The following is a 23,846-nucleotide window of genomic DNA, read 5'->3' as shown; positions in this document are numbered from 1 at the left end:
TTTACATTTAACGAAGAAAGCTTACCCTGGTGCCTAAGTCCCAGCCCATAAGTCTGTCTGAGTTTAGGCTACGATTCAGGCCATCACAGCACAGAAAAGCACACCAACAGGAAATCCCAGAGATGAACTGAGCCAAACTACCTTAATGTTCACAATTGATTGGTACAGTTTTCACAAGGCGGTCAATGGGTAAAAGTTCTGACATTCACCCCGACTTTTTTCAAAATGCTCGGGAAAAGGGCATTTGCAAACAGGACAAACACGTGCCAAGCGTTGGAACCAGGAAAGAAAGAAAAGGGCTCAAGTATTAAACGAAGCAGAGCCAACCTTCTTGGGTGAAGTAGAAAATCCTTAAATGTATATGGTCTTTCAATGTTAGGATTTTCTGTCTGAAACAAAATGAAAGATAAAAGAAAGAAAAGATTTAAAACGACACGGTCTAGCATACACAAATACCTCTTTCACACACATGGTTATAACATAAATACGGATGCAAACGTAAGCAGTGGAAAAACAATCTGACTGTAAAATGAGGCAACGTTAATAGTATCAATGTGGGTACTGGAGGTTTAAGGTGATGTTATTGCGGAACAAGCCATAACAGAAGGGATTAACTTTCCACCTCTGCGGTCTGGAACAAACATATGATCTGTTGTGGCCACACAAAAAAGAAGGGTGTTTTATGTTCAAATAGGCTAACACTGGTGTGTAGTACGGAAAAAGAGACTGATGCAAGTTAGCGTGAAAACAGGAAATGATGCCACAGAGAATGAAGTGTTGAACTCTATAGACACAAGCCTTAAAGTAGAGCAATGGGTATATCAACATGATGACAATACAGTTCAAAGAAGGAATTTGGCATATAAATATCTCGATTTACAAGAAAATAATCAACTGAAATAGATGCAGACCATTTGAAATAAAAATCACCAGTTTAAAGACCATGAAAAAAAAACATGTAAGAAATTTCTTTCAATTTCAGAACACAGAAAAGGACCCTGAATGATAAACTCACTGGTATCTGGTGCAAGGGCACATCCACCTGCCCAAGGAAATCATCCCGAGTCTGGAAAGCAGAGACAAACAGGCTCATTCAGAGTGGATGCAGTGTGCTGCCAGAAGGACACCTCTCTCACGCATGCACACATGCACAAACAGAGACACACACAAATACACACAAACAGACACAGACACACACAAACGGACACAGACAGACAAACACACACGCACGCACACACATACAGACACACACACAGATACACACAAACAGACACACACACACACAGACACACACACATAAACAGACATACACACACACATGCACACGCATACACACACACACACACACACACACACACACACACACACACACACACACACACAGTGGCAAATAAGCTATTAAGGCTACATCATAGGGTAAAGCAAACCAAAGTTTCTACAATACAGTAGCAGGAAACAGACTACAAACGACTTTACAAACAGACTCAATATTAAAGAATACAGTTCCATATATCATGTCCCCACATGCAAAAAGAGACAGAGTGTATGTGCCACAAGCAGCACTTTATGAACTCAGGGTATATTCTAAACAGAGTGAAGTGTCTGAACCACTGCAAGTATCCCAGATCTTGGGAGCAGTGCCATACAGCCTTCACGTTAGAAACACATCGCAGCACAATGACCAACCTATCCATTTATCTCCGTTCTGCCTAATCGCACCTTTTATGGGAAGCTGCACTGAGAGCCGAGATTTTATTTACGCTTCTCTCCTTCTGAGTGAACCGGAGAATGACTCCTTTTATACCACAGCCGGTGCTGAGCCAGCTGAAATAACCTGCAAATGTAACCCCCGCCCCCCCCCCCCCGCGGCCACCATAAGACTCCCATAGCCCGACTCCAGCTCATACTCAGATATAACACATTAATCGCCCATTGTAGTGACATTACCCATTCTAAATTCACTTAACTTCAAAGTTCAACTTAAACACAGTAATTATCATGAAATGGTGGACCGCAGGATTTTAGCAGACTTATGGAGGCAAAGCTGCTGTCTGAACATACAAGTTCAGTCATTCGCCATCTCCATATAATGTGAACGGAGCGGTTTGCTCCGATGATTCAGCAGACAGCGCACACAGGCTTCTGACTCCCCTGCCACAGTAAACCTCAGAGGCCTTCAGTTACTATCAAGGTTTGGCTTGAGATTTTTGCTGTAGAAGGACAAACACAGAAAGAGTCAATATTCCAGAATATTCGCAAGCGGATATAGAGAAAAATACAACAAATCATTAACTGAAATTATTTTAAAGGCTTTTTATTTCAAAATAATTTTGTTTAAGCAATTTAAGACATTTAAAATAGCAGGTTGACAAAATATGTCAGAAATAGCCACAGCATGTGCCAGCGTGTTGTGCTCAAGTGATTCACTGTGGAAATACAGTAGAGGGGGAAAAAGTAGGCCAAGCTAGAGGTTTCGCTTTTGGACCGCAGGCATTTCTGAAATTGTTTCCAGCTGGTACAATACTTTTCCCAGGTCAGCTTTTTAACTGAGAACGAAATCATTTAGTTCCTTAATTCTGAGCACCGAGAATCCTTTTAAGTTAGAAGTGAGATCAAACTTTCTACTTCCTGAGGTCACTAGTAAATTAAACCAACCCATCCTTAAGGACAAATCATATCTGAGCGCACAGGGGAATGTTAAAGACAGCTGACTGAAAATACCAGAGCAAAGGTTTGCTTGATATTACTATACTGTTCCAACCTTAGATTATGTTTCCACTACATGAATAATTATTCATAAATTACCAGTCATCAGCACCCACAGGCAGGCTTGGGGGTTGGCACCGATGTCAGATGTCAGAAATGGTTTCTTAAAAGTGAATCACTCACATGTCACGGACAAGGAATTTCAGCGGAGAAACAGAACCGGTAAATGGCACTGATGTCAACACCGCCCTCATGTTTCCACCAATAATTTCACTTATGGCTTCAAAGGGCGGGACACGCTTGTTATTTTTCAGCTGGAAATCAAAAGCAAACGGTGTAAGTATCAAAAATCAATGCTCCCTATTAGCCCAGGAGAATTATAAGCCCCGCCCCACAGCAGAAGCAGGGGGGGATCTGAGGGGAAGGCCGCTCAAATGCACCATCATCAATCCAGCGATGAATTATGAAGCCTTACCTTTCACTGGATACCTCACACATGCATATGAACCCAGCACCTCTGAAAACAAGCAGGTCTTCAGAGGCACTGCCAATTCGTTAGATTTCAAAACAGGTGTGAAAGGGGATGAAATTATACCTGATGAGTCACGCCAGAATGTTTGCAGGAAATAACTCCATTAAAAATATTAAGAAAACACAAGCGAGAGGCACAATGAAAAGGCTCCAGTGAAAATGTGTACACTTCCTACACAGCAGGTTCCCATTACGAGAGGCCTCAAACCAGAAACGATTCAAAAAAAGGTGCTTTGTTTCCTGGAAGGGGTGAAAAAGAAACATGAGAATTCTCTATAAAAAGCCTGACCTCCTATGAATCAGTTGTAATGGCAATGTAATGAAAATAAGAACCAGAGACACATTTTTTAAATAGCGACGGGCTGATATCCTTTGCACATTAGGAAACTCAGTGACTGATTATATGCACAACGCATTGCAAGCAATGCCCCTTTCTCCTAGTTAAAATGTTTAGATGCATTGTGAAATACAATGGCAGCTGATATTCCTATATACACAATCTTCAGAGTACCCAAATAAGCCCCGTAAAAGACATACATGAAGTTACCTAATAACTCTACTGCTTGAGAGAGATTCTCACTTTTGCATTATATAAGCCTGCGTTCTGGGTTAACCAGACAGCAAGCCAGTGAGAGAATAATTACCCAAGATTCTGCAAAAAATAGAACATACAGGAGGGTGGACAGCGCAGTCTGCAAGGATTTGGACACTGCCACATTATTTTGTCGTTTTGACTCTGTAGCCCAGCACAACAAATTTGAAAAAAAACAATGAGGTTAAAGTGCCGATGTCAGCTTTAATTTGAGTGTATTTACATCTATACTGGGTGAGGCGTGGAGGAATTTGAGCCCTTTTTAAACATAGTTCCCCTCAATTTTAGGGGACCAAAAATAATTGGAAAATTGGCTGCCCAGCTGTTTCCTGGCCAACTGTGTGTTGCTGCATCATTATTTTATGCACAAGAAAACTAACAAAAGGTCTGCAGTTGATTTGAGGAGTGGAATTTGCATTTGGAGTATATTATTGTTGTCTCTCAACATGAGGACCAAAGAAGTGTCAATGCCAGGAAAGTAGGCCATCACGAGGCTGAAGAATCTAAAAAAAGAAAAATCAGAGATATAGCCAAAACCTTGCAGGTGTCAAAATCAACCATTCGGTACATTTTCAAGAAACAAGAATGCACTGGTAAGCTTAGCGAGAGCAAACAACCTGGTAAACCACGGAAGACCACTGGAGCGAAAGACCAAAGAACACAATCAACTGTGGAGATAAACCCCTTTTCAACTGTCCAACAGATCAAGAAAACACTCCAAGACGCAGGCACAGATGCGTCAAAGACTACCATGAAAAAAGGACCACATCAGCATAACCTCAGAGGGTTCACCACATTAGGCAAACCACTGTAAAGCCTCAATAACAGAATTGCCAGGTTAGAGTTTGCCAAAAAGTACAGTAAAAAAAATGAAGAAAAAAAATTCTTATGGACAGATGAGAGGAGTATAAGCCAGTATCAAAGTGATGGAAAGAGAAAAGCGCAGAGCAAAAAAAAGAAATACTTATGATCCAAAGCAAACCACCCCATCTGTGAAACATGGGGGAGGTAGTGTTATGGCTTAGCCATGCATGGCTGCCACTGGAACTGGCTCACTTTTTTATTGATGATGTGACTGCTAACAGCAGGAGAATGAATTCTGAAGTGTACTAAAAAATCTTATCTGCTCTGATCCAACCTCTTTGTACGATCTTCACCTTGCAGCAGGACCATGACCCCGAACATACTGCTAAAGCAACCAAGTTAGGCCAAAAAGTGGAATGCTCTTCACTGGCCATGTCAAGCACATGACCTGAATCTAACATATCACTCGTTGAAGACAAGAGTAAAGAGAGTAAGACCACTAAACAAACAGGAACTGAAGATGGATGCAGTACTGGCCTGGCAGGGAGAAGCAATATTCCCAGTAAGCCATTTACTTGGCTCAATATTCAGTGTAATAGAAGAAAGCCCTTTATGTCTTACAGAGGTTACTCATAGCCGGATACTGGCATATATGGGTCATGGTTACCGGAGAAAGGTGATAACATGGAAAAATGTAATATGCAGGTTAACACCCACACTAACATATTAGTGTGCATGTAAACATAAGCCGCGTTTCCACCGCAGGAACTATACCCCGGAACTAGGAACCTTTTGAGGAACTCAGTGCGTTTCCACCGCAGGAACTAGGGTCTAAATTTAGTTCTGGGGGCTTTGTTTTACCCCCCAAAACGTTCCTGCTCGGGGGGTAGTACTTTCCGAAAGTACAGGAACCTTTTGGGTGGAGCTTGCAGCGCTGAACTTTTCTGATTGGTCGAGTACTCGTAGCATTTGTGTTGTATTTATTTTCCGCCATTACCCGCCATGTTTGAAAATATGCAGCGGCAAACCAATTTATTTTCATAATAACTTCAAATCAAACTTGTATGTTATGCGGCGCAGTAGCCTACTTTTGGTTATAACCTGTCAACGTCTTGGAATTATAACGTGTGCTCTTCTGTTCTTTTCTTGCTTTAATATTCGTTTTATAAAATGCTAAGCATTCGTGCTGGGACAGCATATTACGTAGGCTACCAAAACATTCAAACGGATTAATTCGGTTGCTGAATATTTTCTTCCGGATTTTCTTTGTTAGCCCGTTGTAATTGACTCAAAACGTTTGATACAGTTATGTGAGGTATGCGGTAGTTCTGCATAATTAACATTGGTGATACAGTACAAGCAAACTGGAAATCACCTTCCGCACTTTTTATCCGGGTAAAATAACAGGCTAATTCTAGTAATCTTCGCTTTAGCTTTTTCAGACTGCCGTAATTTTACTCAATTTTACTGCCATTTTTCAATTCCACGAAAAGACCAGGAAGACTATGGACTCATTTATGGTGCATGGTTCGCATCTGGAGGGCACACTTCGCTGCTCGGCTAGCAGTAACTTCGAAGGAAAGCAAACGGTGGCTGTACCACTACTAATTTACATTTCACGCAAGTCCGAGTTTTCGTTCTATTCTTGTCATTTTGCGATTAGCCTATATGGAATTGACAACGAGAAAGTAATAAAACAGCAAATTGTTTACAACGTGTGCATGTTTTCTGCTGTTAATGAATGTGTTTGAGAGGATATATGAAAATCAATAAGTACAAAAGTAACCATATATAGTCATTGTTGGTAACCCGTTGTATATATATGTGGAATAAACCCCTCCGGGCTGTCCCGGTTATTAGAAAATAATGTAGGCTACTTCGGTGGTAGTATGGGGTCACAGAAGAAATCATATGACAGATGGACCGACGACAACGTCAGTGGGCTAATTTGCCTAATCTTCGCGGTACTTTAGACCCCGGTGGAAACGCAGACAACCATTGGCTGAAGGAACCTTTTAGTTCCTGGTAAAGTAGTTCCTGGGACTGAAAGTTCCGGGTAATTTTGGTGGAAACGCGGCTATAGTCATTAGCGGATACAGGACAGAAAAAGCCTACATTAGTGACTAAATGGATGCACCTGCTGAACCATTAGGTCATGTGACACTATCTGTATCCTCATGTTTTCCTTTTTGTCCCAATGCGCTTGCATTGTTTTTCATACAAGTGGACACTACATCACACATTGGCTAAGTGTATAACACTTATTCCACCACAAACAAAAATTAAACAGAACTGCCAATGACATTGCATATGTGCTGCCTGCACACTGCAGTATTTTTTTGCAAAACAAATTAAATTTGGTACCACATTACTATGGTAACAGCTATGGTGAGGACCAACAAGCTTCAATTTCTTATTTTTCTAAAAAAGTTTGCATCAAGCATCTGTTTCCAGGAAGAGATAAAAGCTTATGACAATGACAGCCAAGGCACATTATTTTTTTCCCAGCTACCACATACGCATTTTGCCCTTTCTGTGTAAATCTGATGGAATCAGCCTGGAGCACTGCTCATTTCTGTTTGTGATTTGTTTAGTTTGTTTTTTTTCAAAAGCAGGTTCACAGCTGTCACCTTCAGTAAATTTTGCAAGGCAGCAAATTACACAACCACACTAAACAAAGACCTTATTGTTACAGTCAATGGCCCATCCATCACAGTAAAGAAGGGACAGCGCATTACCAGCACATTACCAGGTGCAAGTAACAAGGGTGAAAATTTTGAAAGCAATAAGCAGGCATTACTCTAATGAATTACAAAGGCTAGATTTTATTGCGGGTAGAGACCAGAATTCATCTAATCTCATCCCACTCATCAAATATGCTCACAGGACACTATAAAAAGTAGAAATGGAAAAAATACGATGGCATAATAGATGTGCCACTCAGGAAATGCCTTTTCATGTATTTAAAACACAAAGAACAAGCGGTAGTCAACATTAAGCTATGCCTCTGCTGCACGGGTACAGGATTAAAGGAAGCTTTTCAAAACTATAATATTTGGGAGTACTATGCTTGTTCCATGTTGTGTACCATGAAAGCAGATCTATCCAATACCTATCCATTATTTGGTATCTGTACACCTACTTACACTTGTTCTATGTAACCTTTGTTCAAGTTTATAGGATAAGACTAAATAAAATTAAGCAGCAACATTACATGTATAAATCATTAAGGCCACATGACAATATTGCTCAAAGGTACGTATTTTTTGCCTGTTTTTCAAAGGCCATAAAATTTCCTTCCCGGCGGGAGTGTGATTAATGTGAACACGCTGATGCAAATTCAAGCTCTCCCTGAGACTCAAATCATGGAGACTTTTTTTGAGATGTTAGAATTACGTTCAGCTACGTTAATTTTACGTTACTTGAATTTATCATTTTAATCTAATAGCCCTGTGTCCCACACAGACTGTAGCTGACTGCGATACTTCTCCTGTGTAACTGCAGGGGAAAGGGACTGGGAGACAACTCCCAGGCCACAAATCAAAGGGCTCCCCGTGTGACTGATCACTAAGCACAGGAAAAATCACTCTAGTCTGTTTTCCCAACTTTAGTCTTCACTGCATGCTGACAAGGACAGGGATACTCTGGAAATGCAGAAGGTTTCGAATGGAAACGTCACAGCTGAAAATCCAAAACGAGACATGTTCTCTGTAATGCTAATGTAATCTTCACACAGCAATCTGTATCGTGCTGGGCAAATATATATCATATGGACAAAGTCTTTATACTGGAAACTGCACTGGATCGGGGTAGTGTCTGTTGACCTGGAAAACTACAATGTGTAGGTTTTACTGAATTTCAATTAAGCTTATAGCAATGCACACATTGCATCCATTGAACTATGAATGGTGAAGTCCTTCAGAAGCAGAGCGGGCACCTCAACGGCACATTTACATAACAAATGGAGGCTCTCATCCCCGTTCCAGAGCATAAACATATGAGCAAAATGAGGCTTGTACAATAACCGTCTTTGATATATGAGCTCCAGTGGTCCAGGGACGCACACAGTGAAGGGTGAAACCTTATTTAAAATGTGGGTCAGAAAAGAAAGCAATTGTAATAAATGTGAGGGATCACCATTTCAGCCAAATGCTCCATCACAACACGGCCATAGAGACAGACAGCGTTTCAGAGAGAAAGAGTGAGTGACCAGAGATGGGAGAGAGAGAAAGATAGCATGCGTATTTACGTACATGTAAATTGGTTTCAATGTATACTTTTACTTTGCTTTGCGTTGCATGATCTGTACAGAATTCTTTGCCAATATTTACAAAAATATATTTTGTGCCAATAAAGCGCACTGAATTGAGGGAGAGAGTGGCGGAGAGCGAAAGTGACAAACAGCTTAACAAACGGGTGCTGGCAGAGAGACGGACACCCAAAGCGTAACAAACAGGTCCTGGCGGGGGCGGTGCTCGGGGAAAGGAACACGCCGCCCTTTTCCCGGCAGCAGACGGCGGTCCCCACACCCAGAGTTCCCCAGCTTCCATCTGACCCCGGCCTGCGGAGGGCTGACAGGTCCAAAGGCTCCTCTAATATCACTGTTAAATTTGAATCCGCAGGCTTGTGTATCGCCACTATGGGCCAGACTATCTGGAGTCAGGAGAAATATTCGGGAGGCTGTTTATTTATAGCCAGGGGGGCCACTTCTCCCGCTGCTATAATTAGCCCTGGGTAAATATTTAAACGGATTACCCAAAGCGTTAACAGAATAATAAAAATGGACACCCCCCTCGCCTTGACTTCTGCACGCCTGCACACACAAGCGAGCTCGTTATGTTCCTGAGCAGGTATCGGGTTAATTTGTTTATTTATTTTTTTCTTTCATTCAAAGCGCCGCACCTGGACACCGCTAATGAATGATTGTGATGTAACCGAATACTCCTGAATGTTTGTCCACATAGGGCTTGTTAATTGCATGACTTGGCTGGATCGCCCTTCTCAGTTGCTCTTCTCTGCTCTTGCTTTGCAGGCATCTGGGCATCTGACTGCGGGTAAACACGCCACGCTTTAAAAGAAAAAAACAGGATCGAGAGGGGCGGGCAAACGCAGTTACTCCAAAACGCGCAGGATAAACCATAAACCGTTTTCTTTCAGCCGCCTCTCGACCAAAACCCTCGGCCAGGAATCGAAAATCCAAAGGGAGGATAAAAATAAAAGTTTGTTTACATGACGGCATACCTCCAAGACGTCCAGTTTAGATTATCTGAAAGATCAAGGATGCGAGCAGCGCAATAAAATGCATTTTGCATCCTCTGAGTATGTTTCGGGGGTTATAAAAGGCCTGCTTGCAATGCAAATGGCTGCTGATTGCATTTCAGAAGCCACCATCAGTCTCAATCTCTTCCTCAATTTCCCCAACAACGTTCTCGCAAGGAAATTCCCAAAGAGTGGGGAGGGGTCGGGCGAACACTGCACAAGACATTTGTTTGCTTGTAAAATCCTGAGTAAGCTTTCTGGGGCTTTTCAGCAGAGCAATGCTAAACTGGATTCATTAATTGATGATGAAAAGAACTTTCCAGAAGGCTTGCTTGCTTGTTCTGTACACAAGAAATCTAATTATTTCAGCCTCATCATCATTCAGCCATTGACAGTGAGTGATACGCCGCATAAGGATGTTAATATCTCAGTAATGGCAGGGAGTTGGCAAGGAGACGGCAGTTTTTCCGAACGCATTTGAATTAATTGTAAAACTGACAACATCCATCAACTTGACATATCAATACTGTAGCGTTATAAAGGGGAAGAAAGCTGCCCTGTAAACAGACAGCTTCCCTTTCCATGGAAACAATTCTTTCCCACTAAAAGCCTCTCTACCCAGTAATCGACACTCAGAGGGAAATAGGAGAATATATGGCAATTACTGGAAGATTGTCCTCCCTAATTGCCACCGCATAACCTAACAACATTATTATCGCGGGTATTACTTTTCAAAGGCAGCTCTAAATAAGATGCACAAGCGCAGACCACTGCGTAGCAACCTCTGCAGAGCGGTTCTCTTTCATGATATAAGACAGAGGCAGCACATGCTCATTTGCATCGGGGCATTGTGCCGAGCGTAATGCAGAACGGAACAGCGCGGGCTGCTCTCTCCGCACCCTCGAGCGCCCCCGCCCCCCAACCCCAACCCCAACCCCAACCCCCCCCCCGCTCTCCGCTCAGATCTTTTCATCACAGCCCGTGCGGCAGAACACATTTCACTTTGGGAACAAAAGAGGCCCTGTGAGGACAATGGGTCCCGACCCTTTCTCCCGCAGAGCGGAAACGCAGACCCCTTACCCTTTTGCCAGGGCCGGTCCGAACGCCGTTGCCTTGGTGACCAACGGCCCCGTCTTTCACCAGCCCGTGGGACACGTGGATGTGCACGTGAGGGCCGCCGCTTTCGGGACGGGCCCAGCCGGCGTTGGAGACGCGGCAGGAGATGTGCCTGTAGGGCACCTCCAGGGAGACGCTCCTCTGCAGAGCGTGGTGGCGGAGGAGGGCGTCTTCCTCCTCCTCCTCCTCCTCCTGGACGCGGCCCCGGCCGGCCGCGGGGCTCTTCTCGGGGGGGGGCTTGAGCGCGGACAGGCAGGAGGTGCTGCGGAACAGCTTGACGTGCTGGCAGGTGGGCTCCGGGTCGGGCTCGGGGGCGTGGCCAGGGGAGTCGCCGCCGCCCGCCTGCTGCTTCCCCGGCGTCGTGAAGCGGAGCATGACGCTGGAGCGCCAGCCCGAATGGTCCGGCTCCCCGCCGGGCGGCGTAGCGTCCCTGGGCTCCGGGGCGGGGCCAACAGCGGTGGCAGCTGAGGGAACTCCAGGGTCCTCATCCCCGAAGGCCTCGCGGCCGGACACCACAAGCTGGCGCGAGGTCTGGTACGGGCCCCGCCCGGCCGGGGGGGGCGCGGCCGCGGGGCTGTCGGGCGAGGCCGGCGGCGTGGTGCAGGGGCTCCTGGGAAAGATCACCAGGGAGGAGCAGCGGCGGAGGGGCGCCGCCGGGGCCCGGCAGTGGGGTCCCGCTCGCTCGGGGGCCTCCGGCTCGAAGATGCTGCTGCTGCTGCAGTAGCCCGCGTCGCTGGCGGTGCTGCTCCCGCAGGAGCCCCCGTCCGCCCCCCCGCCGGGGGCCAGGTCCCCGGTGCTGCCCCCCGGGGTGGCCTCGCCCCCGCCCCCGCCCCCCTGGTCCTCGCTCTCGGGCCTGGGCTCCGGCTCCCCGTTCCCCTTGCAGGGCTGCAGGGAGATCTGCAAGGTGCTCTTCTTGCTCCCGCTAACCTTGGGTATGAACACGGACGAGTGACGCAGTAAATTGCCGTACTCGGCTGACAGCGGCGGCAGCGGCAGCTGCCCCGGAGTCACCTTCATGTGGACGGAGCCGGGGCGCGGCGCCGGGCCGGGCCCCCGCTGCTCCCCGCGCTCCCCGTGCCCGCAGCTCCCCGGCAGAGGGTCCGTGTTGCTCCTCCTCGCTCCGAAGTGCAAGCGGAGCCGGCGGGCCATTCGTCTAACTCTTTAATCCCCGGGATCCAGGGAAAGGCATCGGCGAACGGAGCGGGGCGGAGAAAGAGAGAGAGAGAGAGAGCGAAAAAAAAAAAAAAAAGACGCAAAAGCAACTGCTGCGAATCCCCTCCCGCGATTGCGGTCATTAGCGGCTGCGCATAGCCAAAATAGCTCCGGTGACGGGCCGCATTCCTCCCGGGGCCGCGCTGGAGCGATTAGCCGCGGGGGGGTGGGGGGGGCAGGTCAGATGAACTCCGGAGCGGGAGCGTGACCAATGGGAGCCGCGTATCCCGGGTGCGCCGTGCCTTTAAGGATCCCCCCGAAGCCGCGCGGTGGCGGCGGAGCGGCGCTCTGGAAGCTCTGGACGGCAGCGCTCAGCTGCTCGACTGAAGCCCGGCCAAGCCCACGCCTGGGCTACACCTTCCCCGGGCTGCGACGACCAATCCAGCCGCCCCCCTCCGCCCCCCCGGGAAAACAACAACCTTGCATTCTGGCTTTTCGGAGCTCCTCTGTCGGGGCGTTCGCTTCTGGCTTCGGGGGCGAGCGCTACCTCGAGTGGTAATGGCGCTTCTGCGCCGCGCCGCTGCTAATATTTTTACCCGTGGGTATAGAGTTACAGGAAATCTGTAGGAATGAGGTCTGGCATAATTCAGCACCAAACTGAGGATTGAATTTCCAAACAGCTTCCATGCTAGCAAACCGCTACGCCTGTAGAAATATGCAGGAAGCCACTGGCAGTTATTACAAACTGCAGAGCTGGCTCCCCTCATGAGCAATAACCCCCCTGGCTCACACCAACAGCCCTTTGACAGACAGCTTAGGCAGTGAAAATCGCATGGCACAGTTTTAAATGAGCCCAGGCCACTCGTCTCACTGAAGAAGCACAGAACTCCAGGCAAAAGCCCAAAGAACGTAAAGGCAACGTAGTGTGACGTTGAGCACTTCTATAACACATTAACTTTGTTTGAATGCAGTACTGTCTTGCGAGCAAGCCAGCTCGGGGAAATGAAAGTTGATAGGCGACACGACCTGTCACATGAAACATCTTGTTGTTGCCAACGCTGGTTTAATGGCTGTTCCCCTGTCACAAGCACTCTGCTCTTTCAATCAACAATGACTGCAGATGACTATGGCATTACAGTATAAAGGACACTGGTGGCACACAAGATTCCCCATGCGGTTTCAGTGCTAACTGACGCAGCTGCGCTAGTCACTTATTAAATTAAGTACTAAGCCTCGTGGGAGTTTCTGATACCACATAGGCCTCCTATTAAATTCATCTCAAAGACAAACCGCATCCACAGTTCGGAAAAAATTCTACTCACCTACAAATATGCCATGCCCCACCATTTTCACACTAGATTTTTGGAAACCGCAAGTTTCAGTTTAAATAGATGTGAGTCAGCGTTTTTTTAAGCACCTGCCCACTAATGAATATTTACTGGAGAAGTTACACCCGAGAAACTGTAGAAAGCAGGCAACATGCTTATCTGGATCAACGGGGAAATTACGACAGACGGCGAATTGAAATGCTGGTATATTGACCACTTTTTCAAGCAATCACCCTAGGCATGTTTGAGGACCAAGACTGCGCTCTTGCTTTGGCAGTTGAACCACCCAATCCCCTCATTATTCCTATCTGTGTCATAATAAGAAATGCGTGCCCACCATAACATTCCTAAATAAGAAAACTTGGAGATCCTTTGTACATTTTTTTCACTAAGCTACTCATTAACTTATGGGAAAGTGTACATATATTCTTCATACATAAGTCTGTTTAACAATTTAGTGAGGTAGAAGCTGGAATATAATATCTGAAAAAACATTACTAGGTCATGCAGACACATTTCTTGTGCTGACAACCACCTGGCTCAAAATCTTAATAGCACCCTTGAGCATATGCAATTTCACGAACCACAACACCTGTTTATACAGTAGCAACAAACTGCAACAAAAGGCAGTTTTCTCATTTCTAGCAAGTTAAGGCTTTGAATATTCCCAAAATATTTCGCCATTGAAACTATATTGTCCTATTGTAATTGTACAGTTGCTTTATAAAGTTAAGGCTTTAATTTAAATATCTCTATACCCTAGTAATTGCTACACAATAGTCGACACGGCACTGCAATTACACTTAAAATAATAAAGTACAGGAGCCAGCGTAAAACATAGGCTTTCCACCGAAACGGTAGATTTTAACACAATGTCAGATGGACACACTAAGCCTATGTATTTATGACATATAGGGACTACGTACAAAGTGCCCGCATGGTAAAAGAGATGAGAACTGCCGTGCCAAATTCGAGCACCAAGTTAAGCCAGCAAGTCCATTAGAAATGAAAGGACATCATGAGCCCTGTTCTCAGAGTCTGAGGAATAAATCATGAGGAGGGGTTTGTATTCCAGGCAAGGATGGGTGCCCAGCGGACGGCTCGCAGACCTACCAAGCGGTTCTCGTCGAACACCTCGAGCAGCAGCCGGTGCTTCCGCGGGTGAACCTGGAAGAGAGGACACAGGGAGCCGTCAGCGTGACATCATCATCCTCCCGCTTACCTCGACAGCCCCGAGCTACGCTCACAGACCCGCTACTGTGAAGAATCAACGCTGAGAAGTCGGCCATGAGAAAGCTCTTTCTGACAGTTCATTAAGGACCATATGTAAGAAAAAAAAAAACAAACAAACAAACAAAAACAAACACTCCTGGTCCCAGAATAGATTCCGTAGGGCAGGGCTACTGAAGGTCATCATTCGCCAGAATCATCATCACCCTTATTGTCAATGCAGTCATCATCATCTGCAAGTCAGTCCACTGTAGAACGAAGGCATCCCCAAACTTTCCCTCTCTGACCTCGCAGGTAACATAACCTGTAATATCAGTCTGGTTCTCTTTCAGCCTCACATTCTCTCTGTAGGTGTCCGCTATGTGCTGTTCATTTCCTCTTTAATTGCAGCTGGTACACCTTGACACCCTATTCTCTCCAAGCTGTACAAATTGTACAGTTATGTTCTGTGTAATTATGTTTATGACAAACTAGCCTGCTGTAGATATTTTTGTACTCCAAAATCATAATACTCAATTTTTTTTCTAAAGAACAATAAAAAGAAAAGGAAAAACAGGCGGTGAACAAAAAAGAAGGCACTAGTAGTGGTGAAAGCATTCACGGCACACTCAATATTACATGACAATGCCTGGAGGCTGAGTCACCGGCGGCATTTAGCGCGGCTCGGTGTGCGTGTCATCCCAAATGCCTCTCGCCGTGTAGCGAGCGGCATGCCGGACGGCTGCCCCGGATCCGTCCGTCCGTCCGTCTGTCAGCCTGTCTGGACCCCGGCTCCCCCGTAACCGCTGCTCCCTTCCAACTGAAAATGGAAGGTGACTCACGGCGGACGTGCGTCAAAGCGTTCCGGCGAAGCCCGTGACGACGCGGCCGCTAAGGAGAGAGAGGTCCCTACGCACGGGAGCCGTGACATCGTCTCCCGACTCCTGCCAGTTTTTTTGCGATGACAGTTCGGCTGAAGGTTACGAGGGCGAGCTTCATTCGCGAACGGCTCAGGAGGTGTTTTTTCACCATTACCTCATCCAACTGCGTGTGGAACATTTTAACTTCAGGCTAATTAAAGTCAGAACAGAATATAGCGCAAGTGGCTCTGACGATGACGTACTGTAGCTGACGAGATTTACTGTAGATGGGAAGGCGTTTTGAAGCCAGCTCTTCACATCCTCCGTAGCCATCCCCCTTTTCAACAATTCCTTATTCTAACCTTGACAGGCCCAAATAAGCTCATTTTTGGAATTTTGAATGATCAAGTACACCAATTTACCAAACTGGCTATCTACTGTATGTTAACTGCAGCGTTACCCAAGCACAATACATTTTTTAGCCGTGAGCAATAGCTGTGGATAATTGGGAGTTTAACGTTTAAGGTTTGCTGTGCTCTCTGATCACGGGGCTTCTGAACTCTCTATGAATTCAGCATTTGGGCAGACCTCAGCAGGCAAAGACGTGTCAAATTCTGTCCTGTCTGAGTAAAAAAAAACAAAAAGACAACAACCGATACTAACCTTATTAAAAATGAATGGCACAAGGCACACTCACAGTCCTCTATTTCACTGCTAACATCAGCATCTGGGCACCCAAAAGATGCAGCAAAAAATCAGGTTTCCTACCGCAGGGCTTCTTTTACTCTATGAAAATATACTCTATGACATTGAAAATGAGTTCTTCTGTTGAACTATGAATACATCCCATTTAAAGTACAAACAACAGTATGTCAAGTGTCAATTGTTCCACCTACAGAGGGCAGCCAACTTATCTTTCCTTACAGGAAAGGGATATGTTATTTAGAGTAAAAGATCTCAAAGGGCCAATATTGACAATCCAATCCAAATTTCGCATATTTATAAGGACACGATTACAAAGCTTTTGGAAACTCAAAAATAAATCAAAATGACTTCTTGATTCAACAGTTAAATCTCTTAAACAACAACACATTGGTATAGTGGCTAAGATCCCAGACTTCTGGGTTTAATTCCCACACAGGTCAATACTGCTGTAAGCTAAAAAGGAAGGCTCTGTACTTCACACCTCAGTACTGTTTTTCACCGAGAACATGTAAAAATATTCATGAAAAATGAGGACCTAGACGGTGCTGTAAAAAAGTAACCGAGACATACATTTATTATATGCTCAAACCGCAAGATTATCATCTTCTACCTCAATTATGTGAAACAAACAGCCTAATACCAGGCAGAGCCTGAGGGTAAGGCTGGATGATCTAGCGCTTGCCTGCTAGGTGGAGCTTTGAGACGCCCCCCCCCCCCTCCTGGCCGGGGTGAGAGAGTGGGGGCGTGGCCAACCCAAGCCCACCCCGTGACCTGAGAAAGTGGAATGCATAAACTGAAACGGGCCTGCTAGCTCAGCGATGCCAGTAATGACACTCACACATTGGTGAACCTGGGGCCAAATGGCAGCCTGAGTGCTCTAAAGCGAAGGCGCCTGAATGTGTTTGTGAGCATACGCATGTGTGTTTTTCTAGACATGTATATGGGTCTGTGTGCGTGTGCCACACATGCGTGTGTGCGGCATGTGGTGCGTGCATACATATATGTAGTGTGTGTTACTGTGTGTGCTTACACATGCGTATGGCACACTTGCATGTGTATGGTTGTGTGTTCGTTCACGGGCGTATGCAGGCATGCGCGCATGCATGTTTGTGTTCAGTTTGACTTTCGCATGCATCATTAGCACACACGCTGGTTCTGAAAGTCATATAAAAATAAACTTGACTCGCCAGCGGGGAATATTGTGTAAACACACAAAGTTATTCCCAGCTTTCAAGTGCGCCGGCTCTGGTGTTGTTCACCCTGGACCTGGAGGTCAGGGGTACACAGAGCTAAATATCACAACCTCCAGCGGCACACAAAAGACGCGTGCAACAGCAACAGCCACAGCCACAGGGACCGTCACAATATGGACATGCCAAAGCGAATAAAACCATTGTAGGACACACCAGCCAGTTTAAACAAACAACACTGCATCAAATACGGATTTCTCATGTACATTTGGTTTAGTTTCATGAATGTTGGTGCTGCATTACTTTAATAGGAGAACAGTGTCATTGGGAGTATCCTACAGCTATCTTTGCAGGAATGGCTTCCTTTTCAAAAGATCAGAGAAACAGCCCAATAACTTAAAATCCTTTCTGCTCAGTTATTTCCAGAGTGAAACAGGAGTGTTGCAGCAAATCCAGATGCTGGCAAATTAAATATGTCTGAGTTTTCTCCTCAGACTTTCCTTCTAAGTTAAACTGAAAGGGCAAAATTTTTACCCTGTGTCTGTTCTATGATGAGAAGAAGGAAAAAACAGATGTTTGCTATAACTTTGACAAGCACAGTGAGCGTGAAGAGAAACACAAAAAAGCTAACGCTCTCGTTATCCATCCTGCTCTGGCAATTCAGCAGACAGGAGAATGTCACCCAGTCCTATGACCATAGCTCTGTAAATGAAGGAACAGATGGTGTGCAGTGTAGAAATAAACGGCCGCACCGTTCACACTGTTGAGATGCGGTGCCCTGTTGTTATACTCGAGTCGAACGTACATCTCCCTGGATGGCGAAAGCGGCCATTAAGAACCATTTTGAGTACGCATCGTCCACCAGCTGGGACCTGTGGGTGTCTCGCACAATGAAAGTCTGATCCGGCTGCAATGACCCAGGCGAGCAAACGCTAAATCGGAAGGGCCCATCTCGGATCTCTACCGAATGAATTATTGAGCCAAGGCTATCCCCATTACAACAAGCCAGGACATGCTCTGTAGAGTTCGTCCTATAACGCGATTTACATTTAAATATGAGCGCTCCATTACCCGTGAGCGGTGAGGAGGAGAGCCAGGAACAACGCTGATAAACACGATAAGGGGCTTTGATGGAAAACACTCTGGCCACAATGGAACTTTCTCCATTGAAGTACACAAACAAAACACTCAAGGACAGACACACGCATGCATGCAGGCGCACGCGCACGCACACACACACACACACACACACACACACAAAGGGCATTCCCAGCTGCAGATTTAGGTCTTGATATTAGAACTCCCAGTCGCTGACCACCCACCAAGCTAAAAAGTAAAGATGATAGCATCAGGTAGGGCTGAAATTTCTGCTTTCTGCCAGTGTGAAACTCACTGTACCAACCTAACCACAAGATTAGCCCTCCAGTTAGCCACTAATTCATAGTATACAGCATACAGTGACACAGAACCAGTATGGCATCCTGAACACAAACCATTTTAAAGATGAACTGAATATATCCACCCCTTTCCCCTCCATTTATGAAATGTTCAGCTTTTTCCTCTGTATTCAGACCGTATTCACTTACTCTGAAAAAGAATTCCTCGTTCCATTTTGGGTCCAGCGTCTTCAGAGCACAAAGAGAGGGGAGAAAGAACAAGGGTAAGGAATTTTCCATATCTTATCAATCAGTGCTTTTCCATGCATTCGTGTGTGCACGTGTCTCTCAATACATCAATGGATTTGCGTGTGGGTGTGCATTTTTAATTTTAGGACCACAGCTTCTACTTACCTTTTTAATTGTTTTGGTCTGAAGACTGGTGAGCTCTCCATTCACAGGATCATAAAGGGAGACTCTTGTATATGGGTCACTATTGAGAGAGTTGAGATAAATATCCTAATTAAGTGATTTTTAATCTGCACTTATTTTCTACATTAATTGATATACACAAGAAAAACTGTACGTTCTGCTGTGGCTTTCACACTTCCAAGGGTCACCTGAATTACCACAAACCGACAATATGAGCGCTCATTCATGTTGACATTAGAAACAGCAGCATGTATACATATGCAACACAGACATATAGATGTTTCGCAAGACTCAGGCCAGAGCTGCTTGTAATCTGGTTTAACCGATTTATTCTGAGATGCTATTAATGACTGTTCCAACTGGAAAATGCTGAGATTTCACAATGACAGAACAACAGAAATGGTGTCATTCCCTCGTTTGCACTGCAAGGACAGAGGAGATGACTGAAAACAGCACCATCTAAAGGCAGCGAAGAATAATACAGCTCACATCCAGAACAAACAAGGGCGTACGACAGCCTAAATTAAATTAAGAATAAGTACATCTGCAGAGTAAGCCACTCAGGAGCCAGACTGTAATTTCATTTTTGTTAAAAAATGTTAACAAAAAAAATTGGTATGAAAACCATCATAGGTGCTACCATTCAGGAGTTTCACAATCCTTTTTACTGCAATGTGGTACCACATTATGGCCTGGTAATTTCAACTAGAGGGTCAGCAATGCTCCAAGGGAAAGAGAGGAGAGTATTTGTGGGCAGACTGTTTGAAATCCATACATAACTGGACACATAACGCTCCTTCATGAGTGGGACACTTACTGAGTTCCAAGAAAACCAGCAGACAAAGACCCCCCTTGAACAAAATAAACTATGACCATAGAGGCATAGTCAGGTGTTCTGTGACTTTCAACCACACCATGCTGCCATAGGTTGTGTTTGTTTCAAAATACGTAACTTTGACAGAAACCTGCATTTCGCTCGAGTTCAGTAAGCATCTCTTCTATTGAACAACATCGCACTGTCAGATGTGCAAGGTGAAACTTCACCTTGTACAAATTCATGACAATTTGACTTTTGAGAAGAATAAACAGCAGGATCTTCACAGTTTCATATTATACTTACATGAACTAGCGCTTTAGTTTTCTCTGCAAAATGTCTGAGCGCGCTAAAAAACGGCCATTTCACGTCCGATACACACAAAGGATAATTCTGGTTTTTTCAAATTGAGTCTTATTTTTATCGTGTTTGCCATCATTCCTATCGGTTCTGATAGTATTTTACAAAGCAGCTTCATTGTCGAGTTTTTGTTTTTTCGAGGTTGTCTTTTCTCCATGTCAGCAGTTTCACAAGGGCAGCTATGGGGCATATCAAGATACAGGTTCAGTTTACCTCAAACAAGCCCAGTTCATCAAAACCTTTTATTCGCAAGGAAAACTAATGTGAAAGTCAAAATATATTTGCCGAAATAAACAATTTCATTTTAACTCGCATGACTGACCCACCATACTTACACTATTCTACGTGCACAAACACGCATTCCTGAATGACAGTGATAGGTTGCTAGGCAGTGGGAAACCTGTGGCCACAGGCCCACTGAATGCTGCCTAATGACATCAAATTATTTAAATACTATTTATTTATTTATTTGTGTTAAAGGAGAGTGGAGATGCACCCTCTCTTTGTACCTTTTGCTTTACTCAGACAGAGGGAAAGCAGTGAAGGACACAGCTAAATATTGAACCACGGAGCAGAAAGTTCCACTGTAGGGGGAGACTAACACCCAGCCGCTGTGTTTAGTACCTGGCCTGAGAGTCAGCCAGCCCTACAGACTTCCATCACGCACCTTGCCTACAAACTAATAACCTAAGTATTGATTTAATGTCCACTACATTAATTCATGCATGTGTCTGAGCATACTGTAGGAAGCTTTCAGTAAACAGCATAATGAAATGTGAAAATGGAATCAATGCATCATTTATTTGGTGCTAATGTGAGCACTATGATTGTGTTATCTATTTACCAATTATGTAAGACCTGTTATTGGAGGTGTAGGCATACATTCCGTTCAGTATTTGTGGCCCACTGATTTAGATTCGGGTCAGAAACGCAGCCCACCTTAAGATGGCTGCCAACAACTGCATTCCCACTGTCTGCACCAAGCACTATTAAATTAATTGGTTCTAGTCACAGCATGATTACAGAGACATATGGGAGTATGGCAAGCACTGACACCACACAAAGCAGCAAAAGTTTTATTCAGCAAACTGGATGACAAGCCTAAGCTCGGTGAGATGCCAAGGTGGAGTTTTAATGGAATGAATGCTGTTTTAGGTGATAAAAAAGAGAACTTACGGCTTGACACAAGGTAATCTTTCATAACTACAGTTTTTTAAAGTTATAGTGTTGTAATTCAATTTTATTTGTTTCTATGTTCAACAAATATGCAAAAATGATGGTGCTTCATCTATATTTATACTGCATGGGCTAAGAAATAAAAGCAAACAATTTCAGAAATTCAAGCCAAGGGTAAGAGTACAGACTTTGTTATTGTATTTACTCACCTGGCTCCTAAAATATCTTTCTTAGCAAGTCCAATTCCTGCAATGACCTTTACTCTGAGAATTCTTGATTCGTCCTGAAAAAGAGGCATATGTGCATTAATTGCAATATTTAAAAATACAGTTATTTTAAAAATTATACCTAAATCTTGCATAATAGTGTTTTTGTTGTTGTTTTTAATACGAACAGCTAAGAACGGTCACATTCAGCAACAGAAGCTCACCGCGTTTCTTAAATGAGACTTTGTAGAGAAAAGTCATTTTCGTGAAACCAAATAGGTAGGCAGCTAGCTAACAGTCTTTATGAATGGTCAATTATTTTTATATAATGCAGTTCCCCATAAAGCATAGGGCAGTTCCTGGTAAGAACCTTTCCTACAGCCTTTTGTTAATGTAGCATAGCTTACTACATGAAATCTTGAAAAATCAAGGCATATACGGTACTAATTGCATTCCGCTTTCACCCGCCAGTACAGTGCTGCAGACCCGTAATATTATGATGAAAGGCGTTACCTGGCGCACAGCTGACGACTAATGAACCTTATCCAAAACCTCCAGCTTAATTCAATCATGGCGTAATATCTCCTGGCTACGAGTCATACCAAGAAAAAGTTGGCACACGTGAATATATACCCATGTAGCTAGCTAGTGTCAGCCAAATTAATTGGATATTATTCTAGATTATATTTGAAAAAATATATACTAGCCAAAATCAACAGTAGCTGTCTTGCAGCAGATTGTACCAGTATGGCAGCAAGTCAATAAGACTGTTTTCAGCTGTCAATCTGAGCTACCTAAAGAGATAGACATTTATTATTAGGTGCACAGCGTGTTGCTAAATATTACACATAGCTAACACACCAAGCACAATATAATAAAATTAGTTAGCCCAGCCAACAAGCTATTTGACCAGCCGAATAAAACAAAGACATGTGAAGGAGGACTATAGCTAGTTAGTCACGTAGCTGGCAAGACAATAATTCACATACTTCGTCGTTAACAGCACCATTATAGCTAAACTACTATTGGCCAGCGCTAGCTAATCAACGTCAATACAATCAGCTAGCTACTAGAAATCACAAAATCCCGAACCGCATGTACAGACAGACTGACAGGCAACTAATGTTAAATAGATCATTTTACCGAGCAGCAGAATGCTGTTGAGTTAAAGGTAAAATAGCGATATAACGTTAGCTAATAAATTGGACAAATCGTGATTTTCTTTACCTCATCACTCTGAAGACCTCGGACCTCGGGTGCAACTGCAGCCATACTACTCATGGTTGAATTCGAAGGATGCGACTATGCTAACGAAGAAATATGGTGAATTGTGTTAGATGTTATAACGTTATCTAAGACTAAGAAATTAACCTAAGCTTTACGTTGCCGATCCTCTACCCGCCCCTCCTTCCCATTCACAAGCTATCTGACTTTCACTGCAACCTGGCTGACGCTCGTAGCTAACCAATAAACACTGACAAACGTGTTGGTAGTACGACGCTATCCTGCACCATCCTAGCTTTGAATTACATTTCCTTCCGCCCGTCCCGCCTGTCCACCACCACAGCCAGGTTTCCCAGCTGCGTGCGTAATGTTTAGTTTATGGGATCGGTAAATCTACATCCGGTGTAGCTAAGTTTTATCAGGTTTCAATCTTAGTCATTTCCAAAAACAAAATGCTTAATAACCAATTTGTCTATTTCTAAAAATGAAATATGAATGTTATTATTGATAACTATAACATCGTTTCTCATCATTTAACTAGGCCCTTGCCTCCTCCCATGTAACTGACCTTACCTGTTTTCTAATCTGGGCTACTTCTACTTTATACGGCTTTGCAAAAACACTGTAGTTTAGGTTTCCAAAATATATGCCCGTAAATTTCCCGAATATCTGAGTTCACAAAAATACTAGGTTTGTGAAAGTAACGGCCAACGAAATCTCATTCAAACAGCATCCTAGGGGGAAATATAGGCTAGCTTGTCACAAACCAACATCCTGTGATGCAATCAACATTGGATATTAGCTAA

General features: G+C 44.4%; 1 protein-coding gene across 8 annotated transcripts in view; it reads right to left on the bottom strand.

Moving 5' to 3' along the window:
- Nucleotides 1-23,403, bottom strand: part of LOC118227738 (E3 ubiquitin-protein ligase NEDD4-like) — a 41,039-nt gene extending 17,636 nt beyond the window's left edge. For 4 of the 8 annotated variants that reach the window (XM_035418559.1, XM_035418563.1, XM_035418561.1 and 1 more), the window contains exons 1-3: nucleotides 10,973-13,448; nucleotides 1,016-1,066; nucleotides 328-389 (exon numbers count right to left, since the gene is read on the bottom strand). In XM_035418559.1, coding sequence (XP_035274450.1) covers nucleotides 328-389; nucleotides 1,016-1,066; nucleotides 10,973-12,157 — 1,298 coding nt within the window. In that variant the 5' untranslated portion in view covers nucleotides 12,158-13,448. Of the gene's footprint in view, nucleotides 1-327; nucleotides 390-1,015; nucleotides 1,067-10,972; nucleotides 13,450-14,593; nucleotides 14,656-19,038; nucleotides 19,078-19,242; nucleotides 19,322-21,819; nucleotides 21,894-23,043 lie in introns of those variants that run through there. The other 4 variants (XM_035418564.1, XM_035418562.1, XM_035418567.1 and 1 more) reach the window with 3 other exon arrangements.
- Between the last annotated feature and the right edge of the window lie 443 nt (nucleotides 23,404-23,846).

This window comes from Anguilla anguilla, chromosome 5 (assembly GCF_013347855.1).
Source record: "Anguilla anguilla isolate fAngAng1 chromosome 5, fAngAng1.pri, whole genome shotgun sequence".
NCBI lineage: Eukaryota > Metazoa > Chordata > Actinopteri > Anguilliformes > Anguillidae > Anguilla > Anguilla anguilla.
Note: the sequence above shows the minus strand (reverse complement) of the source record. Positions and strands in the feature narration are given on the sequence as shown.